Source organism: Lissotriton helveticus, chromosome 9, assembly GCF_964261635.1.
Source record: "Lissotriton helveticus chromosome 9, aLisHel1.1, whole genome shotgun sequence".
NCBI lineage: Eukaryota > Metazoa > Chordata > Amphibia > Caudata > Salamandridae > Lissotriton > Lissotriton helveticus.
In genome coordinates, this window is record NC_136070.1 from 461,721,369 (window position 1) to 461,748,861 (window position 27,493).

The following is a 27,493-nucleotide window of genomic DNA, read 5'->3' on the forward strand; positions in this document are numbered from 1 at the left end:
AGTTCTGTAGGATGAGTGACAATTGTTCGACTGCAGAAGGTGGTTGGGTAAGTGTTTTGTAGCACTGGGAAATGATTTGGAAAAAAATGATTTACCCCTTTTTCTTCATTTCTTTAAGGGTTTTTCAACCCCATTTTTGATGGTGAAATCACTTAATATTATTTTAGAAATGATAAGAATGGAATATGCAGGTATTGGAATCCACTTTTAAGAGTGCACATTATTGTGTGTTGAGGAATCAGTTCAAATATCTGTTCCTGCCCCCTTTTAAGTTTTTAATTTTGTTGTATTTTTAAGTTGTGTTGTATAGAGAGTGGAAGGAAACTTTAACAGTCTCTCTTTTAGTAACCAGGAACGGTGGATGCTCTGTTTATAATAACTTCCTGGTCAAACCTTGTGGTTGAATTTTGGAGTGCTTTTTTTTTAAAGAGCATACAGAGGATCTTGTGAATAGCAGCAGACTCTTTATGTCCGCTATGCATTAGGAGTGGAGGAACTCCTTTGATACAGGTAATTCCTGGGATTTGGATCTTTTTGTCATTATTTTTGCTCTTGGTTTTTCTGAGGTTAATATGTCAATTTGAAAATACCATGATGAATGGGAGACTTAAACTCTGGTGGGTACGAGGGGGTATTTCTCGAGAGGAGTGATACCTGGACTGAATGGTCAGAGCAATTATATCTGGTGAATAGGCTTAAGGCCTTTTTTATTTGGGTAGATGGAATTGAATGTGTGAATTGGCTTTTATTGGTGTATTATGAACATTTAGGTATCAGTGTGGAGGAAACTACATTTAAAATCTTTGGAAGGGAGTGTTAACCCAAAAGAATTGATACAACCTGGATTGATAAATAGGGATGAGTCTTGACATGATGCATATCTTTATTTGTGTGGAAGTGAAGTTACATGATAAACTGATATAAATACAACTGTTAAGAATGAGTTGAATGTCGGAGGAGCCAAGATGGCGATCGGAACAGTCTCATAATCGCTTGGCTCCGAGGTCCCTTCCTCCCCGCACGTCTATCCTGACGATAATCCTGAGCGAGTCTTGCTGTTCTAAGTGGTTGAAGGGAAGCAATCACTTACCATATATTTCTGGAGCTCCACCGTGCAGTAGACCCGAAGACTTGTCCCCTTCTGCTTGCTGGCCTTCGCGGCGCTGAAGCCGGGGCCTCGAGTGCAGAGGTTGTCCGGCTGTGAACCCGAGATATCGCCGAGCCGGAGAGAGACCGTGTCGCCCGGTTCCCCCTGGGTGTGACGCCCGGCCATGTTAATAGTCCCGGCCGGGAACCGGCTGTTGGCTCCCGGTGAGCTGCGGGGAGCACACCCGGACTTTTGTTGACTCTCCTTTCTGCACCAAGCGCCGACTGTCAAGATCCAGCCGTGGGACCTGCTAATTCAGGTGGTCGGACGGGGCTCGGAGGTGGAGGGACGTGGAGGAGAACGAGATGGCGGAAATGGCGGACGGCGCCTCGGAGTGCACCCCTCCCGGGGACAGAGATTCCGCTAAACTTGAGACCCCCGGAGTTTGGCTCCATGGGGAAACGCTTAAGCGTCGCCACGTACTGACTGCACTGATAACCCTGCAGACTGCTTTGCTCCGGAACTCCCGGGACTTGGAAGGGAAGATCGACGCCATTGCTGACCCGCCATTTTGTTGTGTAGTGGTTTGCCCCCGAGTCGGTACCGATGCGTCTCCTTTTGCCTCAGTGTCACGTTCCCTGGATGAATCTACGGTCCTGGAGGCGCGAATAGATTTGGTTCCTGTGCTTATCGTCGCACCTGTTCCACGAGTGGTTGTCTCATCGTGGCCTTCTTCTGACCAACAAGTGGAGAGGCTACATCGATCCATGGTACATGAGGCCCGATCTGTGCTGCGGTGCTTCCCACATCCTGTACTTTCCTTTCCGTGCTTGGCGGACCCGTTTTTGGACTTGGAACTGTTGGTGATCTGGGTATTGTTGCATTACGGCCTCCGCCACGCATCGTCTGTTGTTTTTCGGTGGCTTGGATCATGTTGGGTGGCGTCGCTACCTGGTCTGCCTGGAACGTTTGAACTTTTTGTACCGAATTGTCACCCGACTGCAAGATCGTTTAACATTGCTATTCTTGCCAGAAGTGGACAGGGGTGATCTCGCTTGGGACTTGGAGGGACTTCTTGCTGATTAATGGTGCTTCAAGGGCAAGCTTAGTGGGGCTGTAATTGATTGCGATTTATGTGCTTGCTGATTTTTGTACTTTTCTATTGCTTCGGTTTATACGACTTTAGTATGCGGGGGTGGGAGGGACTGGACAACCGAATCGCCGGCATTCTCCTCATGTTTTTTCTTCTTTTTCTCTCTTCTTTTCTATATTTTGGGTCTCTTATTTAGGGTGACAGGCTCGCTGCTGGGGGAATAGGCCGTAGCATTTTGCAGGGGTGCAGGGTGGGGGGTTGGGGGATGGGTCTGTTCTCTGCTTTTCCTTTTTTGTTTCTATGGCCCTTTGTCCTTTCCTTTTTCGATGTTGTTGTTTTCATGTCTCCCATAGTACATTCTTTTTAGGGGTGGGGCCTACATACCGTGCTTGGTCCGTTATTATTGCGTTTATCCTGACTTTGATACTCCGCTCCTTTTTCATTCCATCTGTGTTCATCATCGGAGTGATAATGTGTTTTTAAATGACTGTGTTGGGGGTGGAGATGACAATGCGATATCGATTCTTTGATTTAATTTTTGATTATTTAAAAATGAACCTTTACTATTCCTTGTTGTCACGAATTATCTTGATTCTCCGCTGTATCCTGGATGTGGCTTTGTTTCTCATCATTGGATTGCTATACTACTTCTTGCTCTATTCCTACTCGGTTTAAATAGCGGCCGGCCACACTGGTTGTAGGCCCGTGTTTGTAATTTTATGCATATGGAAATAAAGGTTCTAAAAAAAATTTTTTTTTAAAAAAGAATGAGTTGAAGTGATGTTTGAGGATGTCCTATAAGTGAAAAACCTTGGAGTGGTTGTAATCCTGTCACTTTGATTTTGGAAGAGTAAATGTTGTTCTTTACTGACACTGATTATTAGGAAGCGAATGATTAACAAAGCAGAGTGAAAATTTCTTTATGGTGACACATTTTTGGGGGGGCGAACAATATGCGATACTGTATTGAACTTTAAACAAATTATTTTCAATATGCTCAAGTGGTGTTAGTTTTTACTTGTTTACAACCTTGAGGAAGGGGTGGTCATGGAAATACGTTTTAACTGGCTGTATTTTTCTAAATGTTGAGGAATTTATGTGAATATATGAAGATTCATACCATAACATGCACATCTTAGGAAAATAAGTAGAGTACTTGGATTTATGAACTCTGATAAGTTGAGTTAACATATGATCTCCTGTAGAGTGTATGTGCACCATTTATCATGGCATTCTCCTTCCTCTACTCTTGCAATTTTGGAAACCTTCCCTTTACCAACTGCCATTATGTTCTAACCCAAGGCTGTCCCACACATTCTGCTGGGGTTTGCAGTGATCAGGCCATCAGGAGATTGAGACTTTGGGACAAGCAGTGCGGGGTAAGGCTTGCTCTATTCAAGCTTTGGAGATTTTTTATTTGCTTTTACACAAACACATCTGTTAAAGATCTGGATCCGTCTCCCTTGTCCAAGTAAATTTTGTTTTGCGGACTCTCACTCTCCCCAACAAAGGAGAGGTAGAGCTTTGTATGAATCTGAGCTTTCCAGAATTCGATTGACTGGATGAGCCCAAAGAATGGATAGATAATTTGTTTTATTCAATTTGCTTTGAACATTTCCATTGACTCGTATGAAAAACAGAATCTTCACTTATCTCCGTTTTCTCACTCCGAAAAATTTCTGTTAGAACCCGCCCCTGCATCCAACAGCCACGAATGCTATGCTGTCATGCAATAGAAAAAACGCAGACGCGTGTGATACCTCTAAAGTGAGGCTTACCAGCAAGGCTGTTCTCACTAATTTTATTCATTACAACAGCTGCTGATGACGAATTGATGCATTTGTGCAGTTTCTATAAATGTGCATGACTACAGATTTAGTCCCAGAGAGAGCACTGTTTCGAGATGGCTGTTTAACTAAGAGGCATAATTGAGGCATAATTAAGATGGTAATACCAGGTTGCATACAGGACTGTTAAGTGCAAACGGCATTAAGCTTCGTGTGAAGGAAGGCATAAAGTTTGATGCATACAATATCTGGCAAAAGTTCAAGGATTTCGAAATGAAAAGACTACAGGGTATGCGGAGCTCATTTGGTGAGAGGTGGGTGAGTGTCATCTATCGATGTTGAACTCTGTTAAAACCAGTCCTGTGAGACCTCCTTGTTTTAGACTTGGGGCACATTTAGCCTGTGCTTTCATGTTTTTAGTGAGTGGCAGATGGCAAGTCATATTTACCACTTTTGCAAGATCACAAAGTCTAGAGGGTAGCCTCTTTTGTGGCACCATAAGTTTAATAACTTAAACATCTTTGCCTGAAATCACCAAGATGGTTTAAGACCTGATCATTATTCTCAGATTCAGAGTTTTACAGCTGGTCACAGGCAAATGTGGTAATAATGGAAAAGTTAGGGACCCATATATAGATTCTGTAGATTAGGATGGAAGAATAAATAGATTAATTCTGTTTGTGGCTAGAGTGTTGTACTACTCATAGTAAATTAATACTACCAGCCTTTAGCTATTATAAGGCAAAGTAAGATAGCAGCAATTGTTTTATGTTTTGAGGGTCATCCAACCAAATTTGTCCTGTTTGAGGTTTGCTGAAATCATGTATAAACTATTGAAATGGAAAGATTGGACAGAAGCTGTAAGGTAACTTTGTAGGCGCTTCAAATGTTGTGCTTGTAAGCAGATAGGCTGGGGATGCAGGGCGTGATGGCTTAGTAAATGATGTAGCCGATTTTGAAGATGGTGTAGCAAGCAGACCACGTGGAGTTCCATCGAGATAGTGATCTGATAATATTTTTAAGTCACGGATGACACTTGTTGCAATGCGTAAAATGCCCTTCAACTGAATGGAGCGGGAGGCCCAATGTGGAGTCTCTTTATGTAGTATGAAGTAGGTGTTAACAAGGAGTACCAGGATAGACATTGATACTTTTTTCCAGATTAAAACTTTGAAAATGTCTCCTTAATAACAAATTGAGCACAACATTGTTTTCTAAGGTGCCTTTACTAATGGGTATTTTGATTTTTTTCCAATATTTAGGAAATTCAGTTTACTGTAAACATCTAACTTGTAAGATCAGTTAAACTGTATTAAAAACTGAGCACATCATCCCACCTGGAAAATACTGGCAACTTACATTTTATTTTTTTCTTATAGTGAAAGAAAATACCAAGGAAAAGATTGTCGAAATAAAGTTATGAAGAAATATCAAACTGAAGACAATTTGAGGCACAGTGAATACATATGCAACTTTTTAAATTAGTCCTAACTGAAAAGACTGAAGCTGCAGGAAAAAAAGAGAATGTGTCAGTCTCAGTTGAGATATTGCGAACATTGCAAAACTATGCAGCCAAAGGTCTCCTTCAAGACATCAAAGCAAAAAGAGTCCCTGCCTTGTTCTTACGAAATTGAGCAGCCTTGTGCAACTCTTTCACTGCCTGTTGTGGTAGGTGCCCCTCCTGAATCTGTTCCACTGCCTACCATGGCTGGTGTTCCACCTCAAGCTCCCCTCCTGCCTGCTGTGGTAGGAAGGCTGCCTCCAGCTCCTCTAGTGCCTGATTTTGTGAGTGTTCCTCCTCCAGCTCCTCCTCTGCCTGCTATGACTGGTGGGCCTCCTCCAGCTCCTCCTCTGCCTGCTATGACTGGTCGGCCTCCTCCAGCTCCTCATCTGCCTGCTATGAATGGTGGGCCTCCTCTAGCTCCTCCTCTGCCTGCTATGACTGGTCGGCCTCCTCCAGCTCCTCCTCTGCCTGCTATGAATGGTGGGCCTCCTCTAGCTCCTCCCCTGCCCGCTATGACTGGTGGGCCTCCACCAGCTCCTCCTCTGCCCGCTATGACTGGTGGGCCTCCACCAGCGCCTCCATTGCCTGGCATGTTTGGTGGGGCTCCACCAGCTCCTCCATTGCCTGGCATGTTTGATGGGGCTCCACTAGCTCCTCCATTACCTGGCAGTATCGGCAGGGCACCTCCTTTGCCAGGCATTCCTCCTCCACCTTTGAATGACAATATATTTAACAGTGCACGGAGGCCGTCATTAAAAATGAAGAACTTGAACTGGCAGAAGCTTCCTACCAATGTAGTGAGAGGTATGCATTTGCAATTCATCTGTGATTGGGGCATGGGGCAAGCAGGTCTGTAAGTTTTGGCAATGTTTTGGAAATGAACATGTGCTGAATTAGATTCTTAGATGTGATAGCTGATCTGACCAGTTGTGTTACACTGATAGTGATAATGTAATCAGTTAATTGCGTCCCTCTAAGTAACATAACTTCATAGCACATGGTCTGTCAGTTTTATCACTAAAAATATAAACGTTAAAAAACTAGCTGTGCCTTGGGAAAGCATTTCTGGATTATTCATTCAAAATGTGGATTTAAAGTGTTGCACTGTGCATACTCCGTATGATTCTGTGGAGTTATTGGAGGTTGGAGTTGGGTGTTTCGCTGAAACCAAATCAATAATTTGGGTTTTCAAATGTATGATTGTAAGACTCTGATGCTGTGTGCGCATTTTCACCTCATCTGGTTAGAAATAGATCACACCCTCTCATTTAATATTTTTCTATGATTCTTTGGTTTATTAGATTGCAAGGAACTTCAATTCAGTGTGTAATTACAGAAGAAACAGGTGAAACTGAGGTAGTAGATCCACTTCAGCTTCAAATAAAGGAACTAACACTAAGGTATTTGGATGCTCAGACTAGACCATGCATTTGATTGACTGTGAATATGGACATCCGTGATCCTTGGCCAAAACATATGCCAATTAAGGATATCGCCTTCAAAAGGACAACTTCTCAAGTGGTCAAGGACCAACATTAGTATACTTTCTCTGTAGTGGCTTTCCTTAATTTTTTTCAACTATTAACTTGGTGTGGCCCTTAAATTCTGCCTTTTAGTTGATATTGTTTCAGTTCGTCAGCATAGTTCCGATGTTCCTTGCACCGGTCACTGTTCTTCACCTTCTATATCCTAAAAATGCATAGCTGAAAGCCTTTTAATGTGGGGAGGAGCAGGAGAAAGAACACTGTGCACAGGCGTCTTCAGAAAATACTTCTCTTGCTAGCAACGTAAGTCAATGTGTTAACAGCTTGAACTCCAGACACCGTTCGGCTCTTTCCATGTGTCTTACTAAGCTGGTGGCGTTGTACTATTTCAGACACATTCACAATTCAGTGATATGAATATATGTATGCTGAACTCTAATGCTGCCAGCAAGAATGAAATGCTGTGGTTGCATTTCATCTGCACCACTTTAATTGGCAGCAAAAACAGATCCTATTGAGACATTAAAAACGTAATTTTACAAAACTATCCTTTCCTGGTTTTAAATTTGGCGAGAAGGAAAGTTGAATTTCTACTTGCACTTCAGATTGCACTTCAGATAAGGCATGTCCCCTCCCCTCCTGTGGAAAAGTAAATTTTGCCATGTTATATGTGCCTACGTGTTCCCCATCTTATGTTATATGTGCATGATCGATATGCATGTATTCCCCTCTGATCGATTAAAGATGCAATTACAGTTGTGTCCATCTCTAGTATGCCAGTTTCCAGTCTTCGTGAAAGCAACGAATATTAGGCCTATGTAAACCTACGTTGCCACATTTTCCAGTGTGCACGTTAATTCATTGAATTGTCCCCGTTTCTAGGCCTCAAAAGGGCCCGGACTCAGATTCAGCTCCTGTCTCCTGAACACCCTCTACGAGGAGCGATACAGCCCCCACCTGTATCCCTGACCCTTAGCTTACTTCATGCCTCGCAGTGCCCGGCCCGGCCTGGCTCTGCCTCCCAGTCTGCCAAGAATATGTTATGCTTCTAGTTATCAGTCCAACCCTCCTTCTCTGCATTCCTAAGCTACTGAATCGCATCAATAGTTTCCGTCATGGTCTAGCCTTTATGTCTCCATGAAAGAGAAATACTGTATTAATATTCATAGAATATTATTTGCACACGCACTACATATAGAATTATGCATGCACCAGTCTTAGAATCTATTAGCCTTTGCCCTGATAACTTTTGGATTCTATCAACATGTACTCTAAACACCAGATACTAGATATGCCTGGGTACATGTCGCTCTGACACTCCAGACTTTAGTCTCCTCTTCTAGCGCAGAAGTCATAGCCCCCAGTTCTCCCTGGTAACACGTCATTGCCAATTTGCGCGCACCACTAGGTTAGAGGTCCCAGCTGCTCAGGTAGCCCCCTCCATGTTTTCGCCCCGTTTATGACACTTCTGTTACGTTTGCATCACATGTCTATGTATACGCCCTGTACACGCCTTCTTGTTACATCATTTTGCCCTTATCTTTCGCAACTGTTACGAACCACGCCTACTGCTACGCCTACTGTATTGAATGTAATGTATTTTGTTTAACTATATATATTGTGCACTGTTATTAAAAGTTACCCCTTATGCTCCCAGATCCTGCCCCCGGCAGCTGCCATCCTATTCCCGTACAGGCTGTCCTGTTCCTGTCCTTTATGCCTGATTAAAGCCTGTAAACTCCAGCTACCTCGAATCTTGACTCTTATTTATTGAGCTACCTGTTTATTGATTATTTCTGAAAAATAGATCCGGTAATAAATTATTTATTTACCACATAATGGCGCCCGAATAGGGACTTGCCCTTTCCCCACGCGCCGGAGAAGCCACGCAGGCCCCCTGATCCTCTGCAGCCGTGACGGAACCATACCGTGCACGTGCAGATATTTCTGCTTCAAGTATCCCTCAGGCCCACGGAGGAGACGGAGGTTGCGGTCCAGCGTCCAGACGAGGCGGTGGAGGAACGCGGCGAGTCCCGACCAGAGCCCAAGCCGAGAGTCCGAGGTATCCAGAGGCCCACCTGTAACTGAAGTCCGAAGTTCGTCCGTCCGTCGTCAAAGCAGTCCAGTCCAGTCCGAGGCCTTCCGTTCTTGCTGCCCGGTGAGTACCGTTGCTGGGGTAGTATCTAGACAGGGTCAATTAATTTGTCTCTGGTCCGTGGGTTTGGGTACACAGATCCAACACGAAGTGTTCACCTAGGTGGATGCGGGTCCTGACGTGTCTCTTTATGGGACCGGTAAGTTTCGTACTGTTTTAGCAGTGCATCTAGTCATTCTAGTGAAGCTTCTGTTCCAGTAAGTTCTGTTCTCGAGAAAATTCATGTATTCTGTCCGAACTGTTATTATAAATGTTATTTTATGTGTTTTCAATGTCGTGGTATGAGTGATTCGTTTTTCAGTTATTACTGTGTTTATCGTGTATTGTATTGTGTCCAGACTCCAGCCTAAGTTATGCCTTTGTTCTCGAAATTACGTCAGTTAAAAACCAGAAAAGGTCTGCTCGAGGAAGCAGTTCCTGTCCCGCCTAGGGACAGTCCAGGTCATTTTATGTATCATAAGCATGGCATAAGTGCCATATTATATCTAGACTTATGGGTGGAGTACACCAAGGAATTAGAAGAGAAATATAGATGGCCCGTGTCAGGTACATGGGATGCCGAGTGTATCATGCGAGTAGAAGAAGCATTATGGAAAAAGAAAGCCAGACAGTCCCAGAAAGATGCCATCGAGTTATGGCGCAAAGAATCTCATAAAAGAACCGAAAAAGAAATCAGAAAATCAGAATTAAGTAGGGAATCCTCAGAAAGAGCCCAAGAAAGGGAATTAATCGAAATAGGTGAACGAGTTAAAGCCGAGCAGTCAGACAGACCGAGAAATGCCCTCATTAAGGGTATGTATCCTCTTCTTGCCGAGGGCTTGCCGAAAGCAACCCCGGAAGCACCATGTAATTTTCCGCCGCCATTAGTTCCGATTAAGCTACGTCACAAACCGACCGCAGCTGATATTTTTCTCTCGTCCTATTTGGACGACACAGTCCCAGAATATGCAAATACAGTTCCGCCAGTTCCTGTAAATAATGTAATTCCTGTTCCTCCAGCCACCGGGGCACCCGTTACAGCACCTGTTACGGTACCCCCGGTCCAGCCTACAGTACATGTACCCGCTACATCAGTCACTCTGCCAGCCCGTACGATACCCACCGACGATTCTAGTTTAGGGGCCTCGGGGGGAAGTCCTCCTGGAACCCCGCCGCAACACAAACGTCCGTCATTTCTCGAGTTACATGAACGTGCGTTACAGCGTACGCCCAGACCCCAGTCCGTTGCAGATATCAAGCGAGCTCTTACAGAATGCCGTTATGATCCAGTCCCAGGCGATGATGATATGGTCATATATTCATTGCGTGTAAGACGGGTGACCGAGTATTTGGACACCCTACCAAATATGAAAGAAGATCTAGACAGAATATATCGTTTCATCCGTACAGGAGATGATCCAGAAAGTATAGGCGAAGCCATGTCTCAAAGGAAAGCTGAGACTCAGCTCATGCTTTTAAAGTTTCTAATTAATTGTTTAATAAGGGAACAAGATTATCCAACTAAAGATCCGACCGAAATGAAAGTCCTGACAAGGTGGAGTGATCATATAGCCGAGGGAAGACACAAGACACTAGCTAGTATAGAGAGTATGTACAAGAAAATTCGTAAAGAAATAATAAGGTTACACGAGAAACGTAAAGCAGCGCAAGTGTCAGAGAAAGAAGACGACTCTCCTACCGAAGAGGTAGACGACGAGAATCCTACCAGAATAGCGTATGTAGGTAGAACTAGACTTCCCGACCGACATTCACGTCTAGAACACAAGAAGGTTTTTCCTCCTACAGTACCAGATCAAGGTTCTCTTGAACAAGTATTTCAAGCTACCGATCACATTCTGAAATCACGAATCGGTTATAGTGAACTTAGTACCATGCATGAACAAGAACTAGCCCGATCAGCAGTCCGATGGGCTACTGATTCTACCACTTTTCCAGACGAAATAGTGGCACAAATGTTTCTGAAACTGCCCCCAGCCGAGCAGCGACTGGTGGGTATGTATATGATCCAGCACCTCATTACACTGTATGAGGGACAACATTCTGATCCAGGTCCGTTACATGATGTTCTGAACGAGTTACTCCAATATAGATGGAGAGGTCTAGGTACCGATTTAATTAGTGTCATTCTACAACAGCGCCACAAATATAGAACGTTTCTGAATCCGCATTTTGTTCATGTCTCACCTCCAGAAAGTAAATCATTTTACATAGATAGACAGCATCCGTTACGAGAAGTACATCCAGTTAGGACAGCGGGTGGTGAAATGCAACGAGTATTTGTTTACACCCCTATCACAAAGATGGAACTCTTAGAGATGAAGAAATTAATTCCCTGTCACGACAAAGATCCAGCAGGGTTCCACCGAGAATTAAAAGACATGCTCCGTATGGGAGAATACACATATCCTGATATCATTAAAATGCTAAAGGTCCTGTTGCCCGCAGGGGTATATGAGAAACTCAAGGAAAAGGAATGGGAGGTGGGAGAGAAAAAGATAGATTGGACAGCTCTAGAAGCTGAAGATAATATACGAGTACCAGGTACCGGTCTTGGGGACAAATGTAAAGAATTGCCCGAGTTATTGATACAAGTTTTGCCAAGGTTACTAGCCACGAAAAAGGAAGATTGGGATGCAATCTTAGCATGTAAACAGAAACAGGATGAAGACACTAGTGATTTTTATTCTAGATTTGAAAAATGTTTTATTATAAACAGTGGTTTGAAGACGAGTAGCGAGTCGTACCCTCATCTTTTTGTTACTAAACTAGTCGAATTCAAGTCCACAAGTTAAAAATCGAGTTTTGAAAGTCGAAAGTAGTTGGCAAGCTAATACCCCGTCACAAATGCTCCAGATGCTCCAGTATCACCAGAATAGAGTCAGGGAAGAGCAAGAACACGAAAGGAGACGTATGAAAGATACGAAAATGAAAGTATTAGTTGCACAATCTGTTCCACAAGACAGTCCGAAGAGGGGTCCGAATCAAGCCAGTCATCCTGCAGCTCCCGTTAAAGGGACTTGCAATTACTGTAAACAGCCAGGTCATTTTATAAACGAGTGTGCAGTTCTGAAACACAACATAGCAACTGGTAAAACTAAAGAAAGACCACGTCCGCCTAGACAAGAACAAGTTTCACAGACTTCTCAGTCACCACAGAATGCACAACAGACAGTTCCAGCACCGCAGCCCATCGCTGCAACACAGCATGTTACACAGCAAATGTACCAGTATGCCCAGTCAGAGTATGCAGAGTATCAACAGTATTCATGAAACAGCCTAGAGAGGGAGGTAGGCTTGCCTCTCATCGAGATACCTGTAGATCAAGAGGGTCCCTATGTACACAGTCAAGTATTAGGGAAAGACAGAAAGTTTCTGATTCATACAGGGGCAAGTAGGACTACTATCAGTCATGACGAGGTTCCAGGGGCTCCGCTCTCAGGCTCTAAAAATGTTTCCCTTGGATTTTCAGGAAAGCCAATTGTTAACGAAATTTCGAAACCAGTTTCCCTAGAAGTAGGTCCATGGTCCCGAACTACTGATTTGTTACTTACGAAGTCATGTCCAGAAAATGTGTTAGGTATTAAAACACTGAAAGAATTAGGTGCAGTAATTTGCTGCTCCCCAGAAGGAGTCCGATTGTTTTTGAGAGACTTTAAAGGTCACTATGTATTACGTGATTTTGATCCAAGACTACTGAATGTTCCGCAGCATTTATGGGCGCAAGGTCCAACTGATGTAGGATGTATGCACATCACACCCCATCGTGTGACTCTCAAACAAGGTATAGTCTTGCCACCAATCAGACAGTACAGATTGCCACCTGAGGCTGTAGCAACCTTATCCAAAATTATTGACGAGCTCATTGCTCAAGGAGTGATTGTAGAAACTGACTCCAATGTATGTAATTCTCCTATCATTCCAGTCTTGAAACGTACTGATCCAAATGCACCTCCAGTATATCGATTAGTGATTGACCTTCGAGAACTTAATAAATGTATTATACCCCAGTATCCAGTAGTCCCAGATATTTCTTCCCTATTGACAGCCATTGATTCTGAAGCTACATTTTTCACTGTTATCGACCTCAAGAATGCATTTTTCAGTGTCCCCATTCATCCAGACAGCCAGTACCTTTTTGGTTTTTGTTTAAATGGAAGGAGCTATAAATTCACACGAGCTCCTCAAGGTTTCACAGAAAGTCCTAGTATTTACAGTCAAGCACTTAAGAGACAACTAGACAATGTTCACATGCCAACTGACACTGCCCTGCTCCAGTATGTCGATGATCTACTGATCACAGCCCGTTCTGAACGTGACTGCGAGCGTGCGTCACTTACGGTTCTGTATTTTCTGGCCGAGCAGGGGCACAAGGTGTCCCCTTCCAAATTACAATTCTGTGTCCAGCAAGTGATCTACTTAGGCCACTTACTGTCCAAGTGGGGTAGGCAGTTGACACCAGACCGTATCCAGTTAATAGCGAGTCTTCCACAGCCCAAGACACAGAAGGAGGTACGAGCTTTTATTGGCCTCACTTCTTACTGCAGACAATGGATTCCTCAGTATGCATTTCTAGCCAAGCCACTGATACAGTTAACGACACAGGAGGCAGCCACATCGACTGTCCTCCCTTGGACCCAGGAACATACACTTGTTTTTAGTGAATTAAAGAAAGCCTTATGCCAAGCACCTGTTCTAGCTACACCGAACTACAGTAAGCCTTTTACACTTTTTGTCACAGAACGTGATGGTACTGCATTATCTGTTCTCACACAAGATCAAGCAGGACAATACAAGCCCTGTGCTTATTTTTCGAGCACATTAGATCCAGTAGCCCAGGCTCTGCCTGCGTGCCTCAAGTCAGTTGCAGCCACAGCTCTAGCTATCAGACAAAGTGATTCCATAGTGTTAGGACACTCCCTGACAGTACAAGTTCCACACTCCGTGGAAGTTCTTTTAAACTGAACACAGACTCAGCACTTGACAATTGCACGTTTAACAGGTTATGAACTGACACTGTTCCAGCCACACATAGAAATCAGACGCTGCAACATTCCAAATCCTGCTACCCTGTTACCGTCAGTTACTTCAAATTCCGCCACACATGACTGTGTGGAAGTTGTTAACACTATGACTAAGCCAAGACAAGACCTGACAGACATTGCATTACCTAATCCTGACCTGACACTTTATGTGGATGGTTCATGTATGAGAACAAGTACAGGAGAACTAGTAGCCGCGTATGCAGTGACTACTGAAACTGAAGTTATAGAAACACATCGTATTGACACCCTGTCTGCTCAAGCAGCAGAGCTAGTTGCTCTGATCCAAGCCTGCATACGTGCCAAGAACCTGAAAGTAAACATATATACAGATTCACTTTACGCGTTCGGAGTCGTACACGACTTCGGAGTGCTCTGGCAGGAGAGAGGTTTCATGACTTCTCATGGAACCAAGATTCAGCATGGTCTCCTCATTCAAGCTCTGTTAGATGCAATACATTTACCGACAGCTATCGCTATCATGAAGTGCAAAGCACATACGAAAGTTACTGACATCATTTCCCAAGGTAACGATCTAGCAGATCGAACAGCCAAGCTTACAGCTCAGACTCCAGACATTCCAGTTAACACGACACAGACACTCACTCCAGATCAGACTACTTGTATGACAGTTAAGGACCCTACACAAGATGTCATAGACATACAGTTACATGCTACTCCCGAAGAAATCAAGAAATGGTCCGAACAAGGAGGGGTCCAGACAGATCAAGGATGGGTGACGAAGGGAAAAGCCACATGGTTTCTCCCCGACTCTATGGTTCAAGTCATTATTAATACCGCACATAGTCCAGCACATCTAGGAGAAAAAGCTATGTTAGACAGTATTCAGAACGTATGGTTCAACAAGCACTTACGAGCTGCAGCCAAGCAGAAAGTCCGTACCTGTATGATATGTTGTCAGTTCAATCCAGGTAAAAGTGTCCCGGTGGAACAAGGTGGATTCCAACCCCCTGACCACCCTTTTGAAGTCCTCCAGATGGATTATATTCAGATGGAGCGATGTCGAGGTTTCAAGTATGTCCTCGTAGTTGTATGCACTTTGTCCAGGTGGACAGAAGCATATCCAGTTCCAGATTACACAGCCGCGACCACTGCCAAGCAGTTGGTTCGTGAATTCTTTCCCCGCTATGGACTCCCTAGGGTCGTGTATTCTGATAACGGCCAACCCTTCTCATCTGAGCTTATGAAACATGTTTCCCTTCTGTTAGGGTACCAGTGGAAATTCCATTGTGTGCGCCATCCTGAAGCAGCCGGTCTCGTAGAGAGACATAATCAGACCCTGAAAATTCGTATTGCCAAGATATGTAAAGAGAAAGGTGTAGACTGGCTAGTTGCCCTGCCAGTAGCTCTATTTTATATGCGGATGGTTGCACATTCCAGATCAGGTCTGTCCCCGTATGAGGTCGTATTCGGCCGCCCCCCAAATATGTGGGGTACACCTAGACCCCGCAGTATTACAGATTTTTCCAGTAATATGCTAACAGATTACCTAGCTTCCTTGATGTCTGCCCTACACTCTTGTCGTTCACAGGTTGCCGCCGCATTTCCAGACAACACCGAGGTGAAACCGCATGAAGTCATTCCAGGAAGCCTCGTGTTGGTCAGGAACTTTGATCGTTCAAGTCCACTGGAGCCCCGTTGGAAGGAGCCTCGCCTAGTTTTGTTAACTACAAGGACCGCCGTGAAGTTGGAGGGCAGGAAGGGATGGGTCCACCTGTCCCACGTCAAAAAATTCCATGGACTTCGTGAAAAATCTTTTGCAAAGGACTGTTCCATTTCTAAAGACTGCCTAAAAACAGACTCTGAACTTGATTCCGAACTTAAAGTTCCTCTGTTAGAGAAAACTCCGCAACAGGAGTATAAATTAAAACTCCGGTCTAGTAAATTAAGTCAGCCAGTTTAATTGTCTAAGTCCCTCTCGGGTGAAACGGTTAGACAGGTTTCTGACATGTATGAGATAGACCCCCATAGTGAGAGAGTTAGTCAAAACTCTATCAGATGTATCATCATTCTAAGTTTTTTATTATATGTAAGTCTAATGGTTACCTGCACAAGTTATGCATTACATTTATGTTTTCCAAGTTCACATGTAAACAAGTTTTCTAATGCTACAGTAGAGCACACATTTAGTGATCTGCCTCCTCATGAGCTATCCTATCGTCTTGCTATGAGAAATAATACATTTATCAGAATGTTACACTATTCACACCAGACCAGCAATGCCACTAATTGTTGGGTGTGTGGTCGACTCCCCCCTTTCCAGACACCGAAGGGAGTTCTGCCACTCTTTCCTTATCCGTTTTCACATAATGGTTCGTGTGGAGCATGGTCCACTTTAACGTCATCCTCCAATGATATGTCCCTTCTGAATAAGACATGTTTCCCAGACAAGCAAGGTCTTTCCCATAGAACAGGGTTAGATCTAGAAAATGAAGTATATGATTTGGGTAATTATTCTTCGAATTTTATGGTCCTGAATGTTCAGTCTGATACTACTCCAGATTTACCTGCTATTTCAGTACTACCAGTCAAAGGCGAATTATGTGTCAGAAAGAATGGTTCCGCACATGTAGGACATAGTGATTGTACTACTATTGTCGAGTATAGTGACAGTGGGAAATCTATTTTCAAAGCTTCACGTCATTCTTATTTTGTTTGTGGTCAGACCGCATATGTTCGTCTGCCCCTCGATTGGGAGGGAACATGTTACATTGCCTTCCTACTGCCACCAGTTATTCTAGCCCCATCTGATTATCACAGAAACACACATCTAGTACACGTCAGACCTAGAAGGGAGATCGAGTCCCCAATTGTCGATCAAACTGAAACTACTCTAGAACAGTATCAAGACTTTAATAAAGGTTTCTTCTTCTTTATAGGACCTATCCAGAATAGTAAGTTAATACGTAGACTAACCAGAACCCTTGAAGCAGTAGTGAATGAGACTACTTCTGCTCTAGGTAACTTAACCGAAGAGCAATCTGCTATGAGATTTGTCGTGCTCCAAAATCGTCTCGTTCTTGACGTCATACTGGCCGATAGAGGAGGAGCATGTAGAGTCATCGGATCTAGTTGTTGCATTTTCATTCCTAATAACGCGCCGTCTGTTTATTCAGCTATAACCAGACTTCATAAAATTGCCCATCAGTTACACCAGAATCCAGGCACCTGGGCATGGTCCGTTTGGCTCTGGAGTATTATATCTGCCTGGGGATGGAAAGTATTGTCATTCCTAGGTATTGCAGTAATGATCATATTCAGTTGCTGCCTCTGTATACAATGTGGCCCTGCGATTTGCGGCATGTGTGCTACCTTTTGTATTCCTAGTCCTAAATCCCGTTCCAAGACAATTCGAGACGAGCAAATGATGCTATATGAAATGATAGATGGTATCATGAATATTGATGTTTCCTGATGGAAACGTAGGGCACAAGGAGGGAATGTGGAAAAGTAAATTTTGCCCTGTTATATGTGCCTACGTGTTCCCCATCTTATGTTATATGTGCATGATCGATATGCATGTATTCCCCTCTGATCGATTAAAGACGCAATTACAGTTGTGTCCATCTCTAGTATGCCAGTTTCCAGTCTTCGTGAAAGCAACGAATATTAGGCCTATGTAAACCTACGTTGCCACATTTTCCAGTGTGCACGTTAATTCATTGAATTGTCCCCGTTTCTAGGCCTCAAAAGGGCCCGGACTCAGATTCAGCTCCTGTCTCCTGAACACCCTCTACGAGGAGCGATACAGCCCCCACCTGTATCCCTGACCCTTAGCTTACTTCATGCCTCGCAGTGCCCGGTCCGGCCTGGCTCTGCCTCCCAGTCTGCCAAGAATATGTTATGCTTCTAGTTATCAGTCCAACCCTCCTTCTCTGCATTCCTAAGCTACTGAATCGCATCAATAGTTTCCGTCATGGTCTAGCCTTTATGTCTCCATGAAAGAGAAATACTGTATTAATATTCATAGAATATTATTTGCACACGCACTACATATAGAATTATGCATGCACCAGTCTTAGAATCTATTAGCCTTTGCCCTGATAACTTTTGGATTCTATCAACATGTACTCTAAACACCAGATACTAGATATGCCTGGGTACATGTCGCTCTGACACTCCAGACTTTAGTCTCCTCTTCTAGCGCAGAAGTCATAGCCCTCAGTTCTCCCTGGTAACACGTCATTGCCAATTTGCGCGCACCACTAGGTTAGAGGTCCCAGCTGCTCAGGTAGCCCCCTCCATGTTTCCGCCCCGTTTATGACACTTCTGTTACGTTTGCATCACATGTCTATGTATACGCCCTGTACACGCCTTCTTGTTACATCATTTTGCCCTTATCTTTCGCGACTGTTACGAACCACGCCTACTGCTACGCCTACTGTATTGAATGTAATGTATTTTGTTTAACTATATATATTGTGCACTGTTATTAAAAGTTACCCCTTATGCTCCCAGATCCTGCCCCCGGCAGCTGCCATCCTATTCCCGTACAGGCTGTCCTGTTCCTGTCCTTTATGCCTGATTAAAGCCTGTAAACTCCAGCTACCTCGAATCTTGACTCTTATTTATTGAGCTACCTGTTTATTGATTATTTCTGAAAAATAGATCCGGTAATAAATTATTTATTTACCACACTCCCCAGTTGTATACATTTCTTAGCATTTTTGCTACTGTGACTTTAAGGAATCTGGATCGGAGAGCATTGCAAAGTATTTGGGTACTGGATCCAATTGTAACAATTGGGGTCTTTAACGGCATAGATACCAGCAAGTTGTGCACAGATCAAACTCAATTAACCAGGATGAGCCTCTTTATGAGTCTCCTTAAGAGCCCAACACATTCGTGATTAATTTATGAAAACGTAGTATGAAAACGTAGTCCTACTGGCCTTGTCCAGCTGTCACCATAATAACTAATCACAATAATAAAGACTCAAAACTCAGTGCAGTCTGTATTGAAACACTTAAAGGTACCACTTTTTCATGACCTTAAGTGATATATGCAGTGATTTATGGTCAACAATGTGTATGTCAAAGTTTTGAATCCTCGACATCATGCAGTATAAGAGTCTTCTACCTTTAACCTGGCTGCTAAACAACCACAAGACTTCCTTGCAGCAGCTTGGGTGGAAAAGTGTCTTCTGTAGGCTCCTTGCTCCCTCCATACGCTGGAAAACAGTGGTTAAGCACTGTTTGCGGGCCTCTGGCCTTTCCCTGAGTTGGATTGAGACGAGGAGTATCCTGTTCCGGGGACATTTTTCCTTTGAGGCACTGGCCCTACTTGGTGCTGTTAAATTTGAGTAATAAGGGGTCATTGTGCACTCCCATGAGATACCTCATGTCACAGGTGGTTTCCATCGCCACAAGCTCTCTCTGGGAAATGTAAGTAAACTGCTAGATGCTGTGGGTTTTCCTCCAGCCCAATTGCCTCAGGGATCCAACTGGCAGGTTCTCCATTGGGGGAGAGACAACAGCTACTTTATCAGGCCCTGTTGCGCTAAGAGGTGTGGTTTATAACCTTTTGGTCCTGATAGCATGCTCCTGGCACAAGGAAGGTAAATGGCCTGGAGCTAATATAATACTGGGACCTTCCCTCCTGTGTAGAGTAGTTCCTCTATTCCAAATAGGCTCTGCACATTGGAATAATATATCCTATAGATTTGACGTAGGACTTAGGTCAATTAGGTCTCTATCGAATATACTAAACTTAATTGTGAGTGCCAGCTAGCTCAGAGGTGTCTAGAAACTTTCTCGAATTCACAAGAAGGGATTAGTTGCTGACAACCGCATAAACATGACAACTTTTTTTCCCAAGAATAAGAATATATCTCTGAGTCGCAGAAACAATAGATAAGTATTTCACTCAGTCAACCGTTCATGCTTAGTTTCTACAGAGTTGTAGAGAAACAGACTGGCGTTTTCAATCAAAAGGTTAATTGAACAGTCTTCTTTCTCATGCAAGAGAAGTGAACTTCTACAATTGTTATGCAGACTGCAAAGTATAATGCGTACAGTGAGAATAGTATTATAAAATAATACTGTATGAGCATTGTATGGTTTCTAAGCCATATAAAAGTACATACATAAATACACAGGCTAAAATACTCAACTGGTGCTTCTAAAATAGGCCTACACCAATGTACCCAACCTAAATCTAGTATGCGGGAAGAAGTAAGTATTGTGTAGCATATTGTTAGAAGCGGCTGTCTCTAGTTGGCAGAGGTATACACTTCTGACAAATAGGGACACACCTTTTCTAGTCAGGGCAAGGAGATCACACACTTAGATAACCCCTGCTCACCCCCTTGGTAGCTTGGCAAAGCAGACAGGCTTATCTCAGAGGCAGTGCGTTAAGCATTTATGACCACATACAGTAATAAAGTGAATACACTACAAATGGACACGACACAGTAGTATTATAAAAATATGGATTTTTATATAAGGTTTAGCACAAGACCAAATAACGACAAAAATATACCACAATCTTAATAAATACTCTTGGAAGGAAAAAATAATAGTTCAAGCACGGTTTCTTCTTAGCACAAAGTCTTTAGTATCAAAAGCAACTCTTCTTCTCTAAAACACAGTTCTTGGCAACAATGTAACCCACACGGGAGTCACACGACGTCGAGGCAAAGTTAATCCAAAGGTTCGGCGTCGACCGCGAGGAGCGCTACGTCGAGCCCGGAGTCGCACAGACCCCAACAACACAGTACCTTGGAAAAGTGAAGCACTCGATGATCAGCGGCGTCGAGATGTCCGGCGTCGCGTCTTCGGCGTCGATCGGGCCTCGGAGTCGGGGCGATCTGCAGCGGCGTCGACCGAAGTCAGGCGGGAGCAGCGCTCACGGGATGAAGCAGGATACGACGTCGTCGATGTCGATGTTGCAAGAGTGAGCAGCGCTCACGGCGTCGAGAGGGCTCGAAGTCGATGCGATCAGCAGCGGTGCAGACACGGGGTCACTTGGAGCTGGAGCCGAACTCACTACTCACTGGCGTTGCTGCTGGCGTCGATCGGGCCCGGCGGCCGGCGTCGAGGAAGCGGGACACTGGAGCCGTTACTCACGATGTCGAGCTGGATTCGGCGGCGTCCGTCGGCGTCGAGATTGCTGGATTCTTTCAGAGGTGCTGGATTCACAAACTCCAGCAAATAGCACTTTAAGCAGATGAAGTCCTTTAGCCCTGTGACTTCAACAGGAGACTGGCACTCTTCCAGCCCTTGGAGATTTTCTCAGCAAAGAGTGAGAGTACACACAAAGTTCCTCTCTCCTGGTTCCTTGGCAAAAATAAAGAAGCAATGCAGGATTCCCCCAACAAACAGCACTCTAGCAGAAGGGGTAGGCAGTCCTTAGATCAGCAGGCTTCTTGTCCTTGGTTCAGGTTTCCTTATCAGAAGTGATCTGAATTCTTGGTTCAGGGGTCCTTCTCTTATACCCCTTTTTGGCTTTGATCCCTTTGTCCATGCAGGGGAAATTCCCCCCATCCTGGGTTTGTTGTGGGTGTTGCCAGGCCAGAGCACCTGGCCTATTCACTGGGCAGGGCAGAGTCCTCAGCCGCTCAGCAGGAGCGGAGCCAGCATTGTCACTGGCAGGGGCAGGGCCATCAGCTGCCCGGCAGGAGGCGGGCCAGGAAAGTCCCAGGCAAGCACAGAGTCATCAGTCGCCTGGCAGGGGGGCGGAGCCAACATTGTATCAGGCAGGGCAGGCTATCAAGAGCTACTCTCCCCTACTCTCAATGCAAATGCCCCACTCATCCCACACTGACTCATTCAGACTCTCTGGAGCCACCCAGCTCCTGTCACACGCACACCAGAACCAGCAGAGACCGGTAGACAGTTAGACAAGAAAATAGCTACTTTCTAAAAGTGCTATTTTCAAACACAGAGTCCAAAAACCATCCACACAAACGGATGCGTTATTAAACCCTGAGTTCAGGGATACCAAACTCGACATTGCACCATGCTCCCCGAGCCCGCTAGGATTATAGCATTAATAATCCTGGCAGCCCATTCTAACTGATGGAGAGCAGGTTACCTTACAATAGTGAAAAACGACTATGGCTGTAATTCACTATTAGGACATGCCAACCTTGTCAGGCTTGTCCTACCTTATGCTTACAATGCACCCTGCCCGTGGGCCTACCATAGGGGTGACTAACATGAAGTTAAGGGAAGGTTTAGGGACTGGCAAGTAGGGGTACTTGCGCAGTCCTCGTGACAGTCAGACTGCACGTGGTCTGGCAATGGCAGACCTTCAGACATACTTTTACTAGGCCGCTCTTGTGGGTGGCACAACATGTGCTGCAGGCCCACTAGCAGCATTTGTATTTACAAGCCCTGGCACTCCTGGTGCACTCTACTAGGGACTGATAGTAAACCAAATAAGCCAAACATGGAAGTCAATCAATACAGCAATTTCACATAGGGAGCACTTGCACTGTGGCACTGATCAGCAGTGGCACAGTGCCCAAAGCATATACCAGCAAAAACATCGTAAACAGAGGAGGCAAACAGAAAAAATGGAGGAGAGACTCATGCCAATGATGCCAGGTCTAACACGTGTCCCCTCCAGCTGAAATGTGGGGAGAACTACCCTTACCCTAGGGAGTCCTCATCACTAAGGCGGAAAAATCTGGACAGACCATCAGCATTGGCGTGATCTGTGCCAGGGCGGTGTTCCACCGTGAAGTCCATCCCCTGTAGGGAAATGGACCACCTCAACAGCTTTGGATTCTCACCCCTCATCTGCATCAACCATCTGAGGGGCCTGTGGTCTGTCTGCACCCGGAAGTGAGTCCCAAACAGGTAGGGTCTCAGCTTTTTCAGTGCCCAGACCACAGCAAATGCTTCTCTTTCTATCGCACTCCACCTCTGTTCCCTGGGAAGTAACCTCCTGCTGATGAAGGCTACAGGTAAGTCTCGGCCCTCTTCATTCACCTGAGCTAGAACAGCCCCCACGCCATGCTCTGAAGCGTCCGTCTGGACAACAAATTCTTTAGAAAAGTCGGGTGCCTGGAGTATGGGTGCGGTGCACATTGCAGTTTTCAGGGTGTCAAAGGCCGTCTGACAGGCGTCAGTCCAGTTCACAAGTCGTGGCTGCTTCCTGGAAGTCAGCGAAGTCAAGGGGTGCACAATGTTACCATAATCCTTGACAAACCTCCTGTAATAACCCGTGAGACCCAAGAAGGCTCTCACCTGAGTCTGGGTCTTGGGCGGTGCCCATGCCAGGATGGTATCAATCTTGGGTTGCAGGGGGGCCACCTTGCCGCTCCCTACTTGGTGCCCCAAGTACACCACTGAACCCTGCCCAATCTGGCACTTACTGGCTTTGATTGTGAGGCCTGCTCTGCGCAGGGCCAACAACACTTCCTGGAGGTGGCACAAGTGTTCCTCCCAGCTGGCGCTGAACACTGCGATGTCGTCCAGGTAGGCGGCACTGAAATCCTCCAGCCCAGCCAAGACCTGGTTGACCAACCTCTGGAAGGTGGCAGGGGCATTCTTCATCCCAAAGGGCATAACCCGGAACTGGTAGTGCCCATCTGGTGTGGAGAATGCTGACCTCTCTTTTGCCCCATCGGTCAAGGCGATCTGCCAGTACCCAGACGTTAGATCAAACGTACTAAGGTACCGGGCAGCCCCTAACCGATCGATGAGCTCATCAGCTCTGGGGATGGGGTGCGCGTCAGTCTTGGTGACTGAATTGAGTCCTCGGTAATCCACACAGAACCGAAGTTCCGGTGAAGCACCAGGCGCTGCAGCCTTTGGCTCGCTATACAGGAGGTCGTTCTCCCAGTACACAAAATGTGACCCTGACTGATCACCGGAGGTTTGGGCTGAGGCCTGCTGCCTCATACCCACAAGAGAAGGGCACACTTTCTGTTCTGCACAGAATTCCTCCCTGGAGGGACCACCATCCTGCTGCCAATGGGTCAGCTCGGGCAGGTCTCCCAGTTCGGCAACTTGTTCACCTGTGGGTTCCAGGGCATCCCCCTCGAGGTCTGCCTCCTCCTGGACCACGGGAACTACGGGGGACGGTTTCCCGCGCCCCCTGCCTCTTCTCTTCACAGCTGGGTCCTGGGCCGTACTTTCAGGCTCCAGAACCCCATCAACACCCTTACTTGCTGTCATGGATCGAGTGGTTGCACACACCCACTCTGGCACACCCAACATTTTCAAATGTGTCTCCCTCTCCACCTTAGCCCAAGGGGAGTCTTCTAAATCGTTGCCCAGGAGACAATCAACAGGCATGGCGGGCCTCACAGCAACCTGAAGAGTACCTGAAACTCCCCCCCATTCAAAGGAAACTTGAGCTACCTCACACTCTTTCTGGGAGTTGTCAGCAGCTATCACAGGGTAGAATGCGTGGGGAACAACCTGCTCTCTGGACACCAAGTGACACTTGACAGCTGTCACACTCGCTCCGGTGTCTCTGAGAGCTTCCACTCTATGGCCATTAATGGTCACCCACTGCCTATATTTCTTAGTGTTACTAGGCAGAGGGGGTGGAGGGACCAATTCCATGTCTCCTAGAGAGACCAGGGACATCTCCGCGGGACCCTCCCCACCATGGGCAACCATCTCCTCCCCTCCCAGAGCTACACTAGCCAACTGACGGGGTGGCGCACTGGGTAGTGCACCAGACTTCTTCAAGGGACACTGAGGGTCATAAAAACGGTGTCCCACCTGCTTACAAACGAAGCAGGTCAGTGGGCCCCTATGACCAGGTTTACCTGGCGGGGCCTCTGATTTCTTCACAGGGAGAGGCTGGGAACCTTTCCCTTGGTTCCCTTGGGGATTACTTTGGGGCCCTTTCTGGGACTCCTTCTGTTTACCCTTGTCCCCCCCACTCTTCTGCTGGGGACCCTGCCCACCTTTGGCTGAGTCTCCCACTGGACCCTTGTGGACCCTGGTACTGACCCAGCGGTCCGCCTCTTCAGCAAGTTTTCTAGGGTTAGATATCTTGCTATCAATAAGGTGCTGGCGCAGCTCTGGAAAACAGTTATTAGACAAGTGCTCCCAAGCAAACAAATCATAAAGAGCATCATAACTTTCCACTTTGCTGCCCTTTACCCAACCATCCATGGCTCTGCAAAAATATGACACATACTCCACCCACGTGGTACCAGGCAACTTCTTACATTCTCTAAAGGCCTGTCTGTACTTTTCTGGGGTTAGGCCATACCTTAACATTAAAGCATCTTTCATATGAGCATAAGACGTCCTATTCTCAACAGGCATGTCTAACAGGGTATCTCTTCCCTCATTCACAAAGCGACCCCACAACCCCGCTCCCCAATCCTTCTCAGGGACCCGGTGGGCCAACAATGCTAACTCATATGCTTTAAACCACTGACCAATATCCTCATTCTTCTGAAAATCTTTGATCACATCTTTGGGAAAATAAAACCTACTTTCTGCAGGCACAGATGGGACGCTGCCACCAGAGGGATTCAATTCTAACTTTTTAGCTTGGAGCTCCAACTCCCTCAACTTGGTATCACGCTCAAAAGCTAACTTCTCTCTTTCAAACTCTAACCTTTTGATCTCCAAATCAGCTTCTCTCCTGCCTCTTGCATTCTCTATCTCCAACTGCCCATTTATCTTAAGTTTTGCCATTTCCATGTTGTAGGCTCGCTCCTTCGCCCTTTCTTCTCTTTCTTCAGGGGAAAGACCTTTGGAGGAAACACTGCTGCCAGGAGGGGATACAGGCCCAGTCACGGGCACTTCCTCCTCCCCTTCCTCTGTCGGTACCACCACCGGGGCAGAGGGGTCTCTGGCCTCTAACCAGGCTTCCAATGCTTTGAAATATTCTGCTTTCTTGGAGAGGCCTGGAGTAGGGACTTTCAATTGTTTGCAAAAGTGTTTCAGCTCCTTTAAGGAATAATCATTTATCTTACTCCTATCAAATTCCTCCACAACAGCAACAACAGGGGCAGTGACTCCGGCGTCACTCATGGTCAAAACTGGCAGTTTCAAAAATCAAGCTTCAGGAAAAGCGGAGAACAAAAATAGAATATCCAACCAAAACAGATTGTGGCTGCGCTATGGTCTGCTTTCACTATGTAGCGCACACTAATCACTGCACATGGGTCATAAATGCAAAGTTCAAAATCCCACCGCTGACCCACCAATGTTAGAAGCGGCTGTCTCTAGTTGGCAGAGGTATACACTTCTGACAAATAGGGACACACCTTTTCTAGTCAGGGCAAGGAGATCACACACTTAGATAACCCCTGCTCACCCACTTGGTAGCTTGGCAAAGCAGACAGGCTTATCTCAGAGGCAGTGCGTTAAGCATTTATGACCACATACAGTAATAAAGTGAATACACTACAAATGGACACGACACAGTAGTATTATAAAAATATGGATTTTTATATAAGGTTTAGCACAAGACCAAATAACGACAAAAATATACCACAATCTTAATAAATACTCTTGGAAGGAAAAAATAATAGTTCAAGCACGGTTTCTTCTTAGCACAAAGTCTTTAGTATCAAAAGCAACTCTTCTTCTCTAAAACACAGTTCTTGGCAACAATGTAACCCACACGGGAGTCACACGACGTCGAGGCAAAGTTAATCCAAAGGTTCGGCGTCGACCGCGAGGAGCGCTACGTCGAGCCCGGAGTCGCACAGACCCCAACAACACAGTACCTTGGAAAAGTGAAGCACTCGATGATCAGCGGCGTCGAGATGTCCGGCGTCGCGTCTTCGGCGTCGATCGGGCCTCGGAGTCGGGGCGATCTGCAGCGGCGTCGACCGAAGTCAGGCGGGAGCAGCGCTCACGGGATGAAGCAGGATACGACGTCGTCGATGTCGATGTTGCAAGAGTGAGCAGCGCTCACGGCGTCGAGAGGGCTCGAAGTCGATGCGATCAGCAGCGGTGCAGACACGGGGTCACTTGGAGCTGGAGCCGAACTCACTACTCACTGGCGTTGCTGCTGGCGTCGATCGGGCCCGGCGGCCGGCGTCGAGGAAGCGGGACACTAGAGCCGTTACTCACGATGTCGAGCTGGATTCGGCGGCGTCCGTCGGCGTCGAGATTGCTGGATTCTTTCAGAGGTGCTGGATTCACAAACTCCAGCAAATAGCACTTTAAGCAGATGAAGTCCTTTAGCCCTGTGACTTCAACAGGAGACTGGCACTCTTCCAGCCCTTGGAGATTTTCTCAGCAAAGAGTGAGAGTACACACAAAGTTCCTCTCTCCTGGTTCCTTGGCAAAAATAAAGAAGCAATGCAGGATTCCCCCAACAAACAGCACTCTAGCAGAAGGGGTAGGCAGTCCTTAGATCAGCAGGCTTCTTGTCCTTGGTTCAGGTTTC

The 27,493-nt window shown here is 45.7% G+C and overlaps 1 protein-coding gene across 3 annotated transcripts in view; it reads left to right on the plus strand.

The window, feature by feature from the left end:
* Nucleotides 1–27,493, plus strand: part of LOC144782789 (inverted formin-2-like) — a 410,221-nt gene that overhangs the window by 142,927 nt on the left and 239,801 nt on the right. For all 3 annotated transcript variants that reach the window (XM_078662079.1, XM_078662081.1, XM_078662080.1), the window contains exon 2: nucleotides 5,347–6,275. In XM_078662079.1, the coding sequence (XP_078518205.1) occupies nucleotides 5,492–6,275 (784 nt within the window). In that variant the 5' untranslated portion in view covers nucleotides 5,347–5,491. The remainder of the gene's footprint in view (nucleotides 1–5,346; nucleotides 6,276–27,493) is intronic.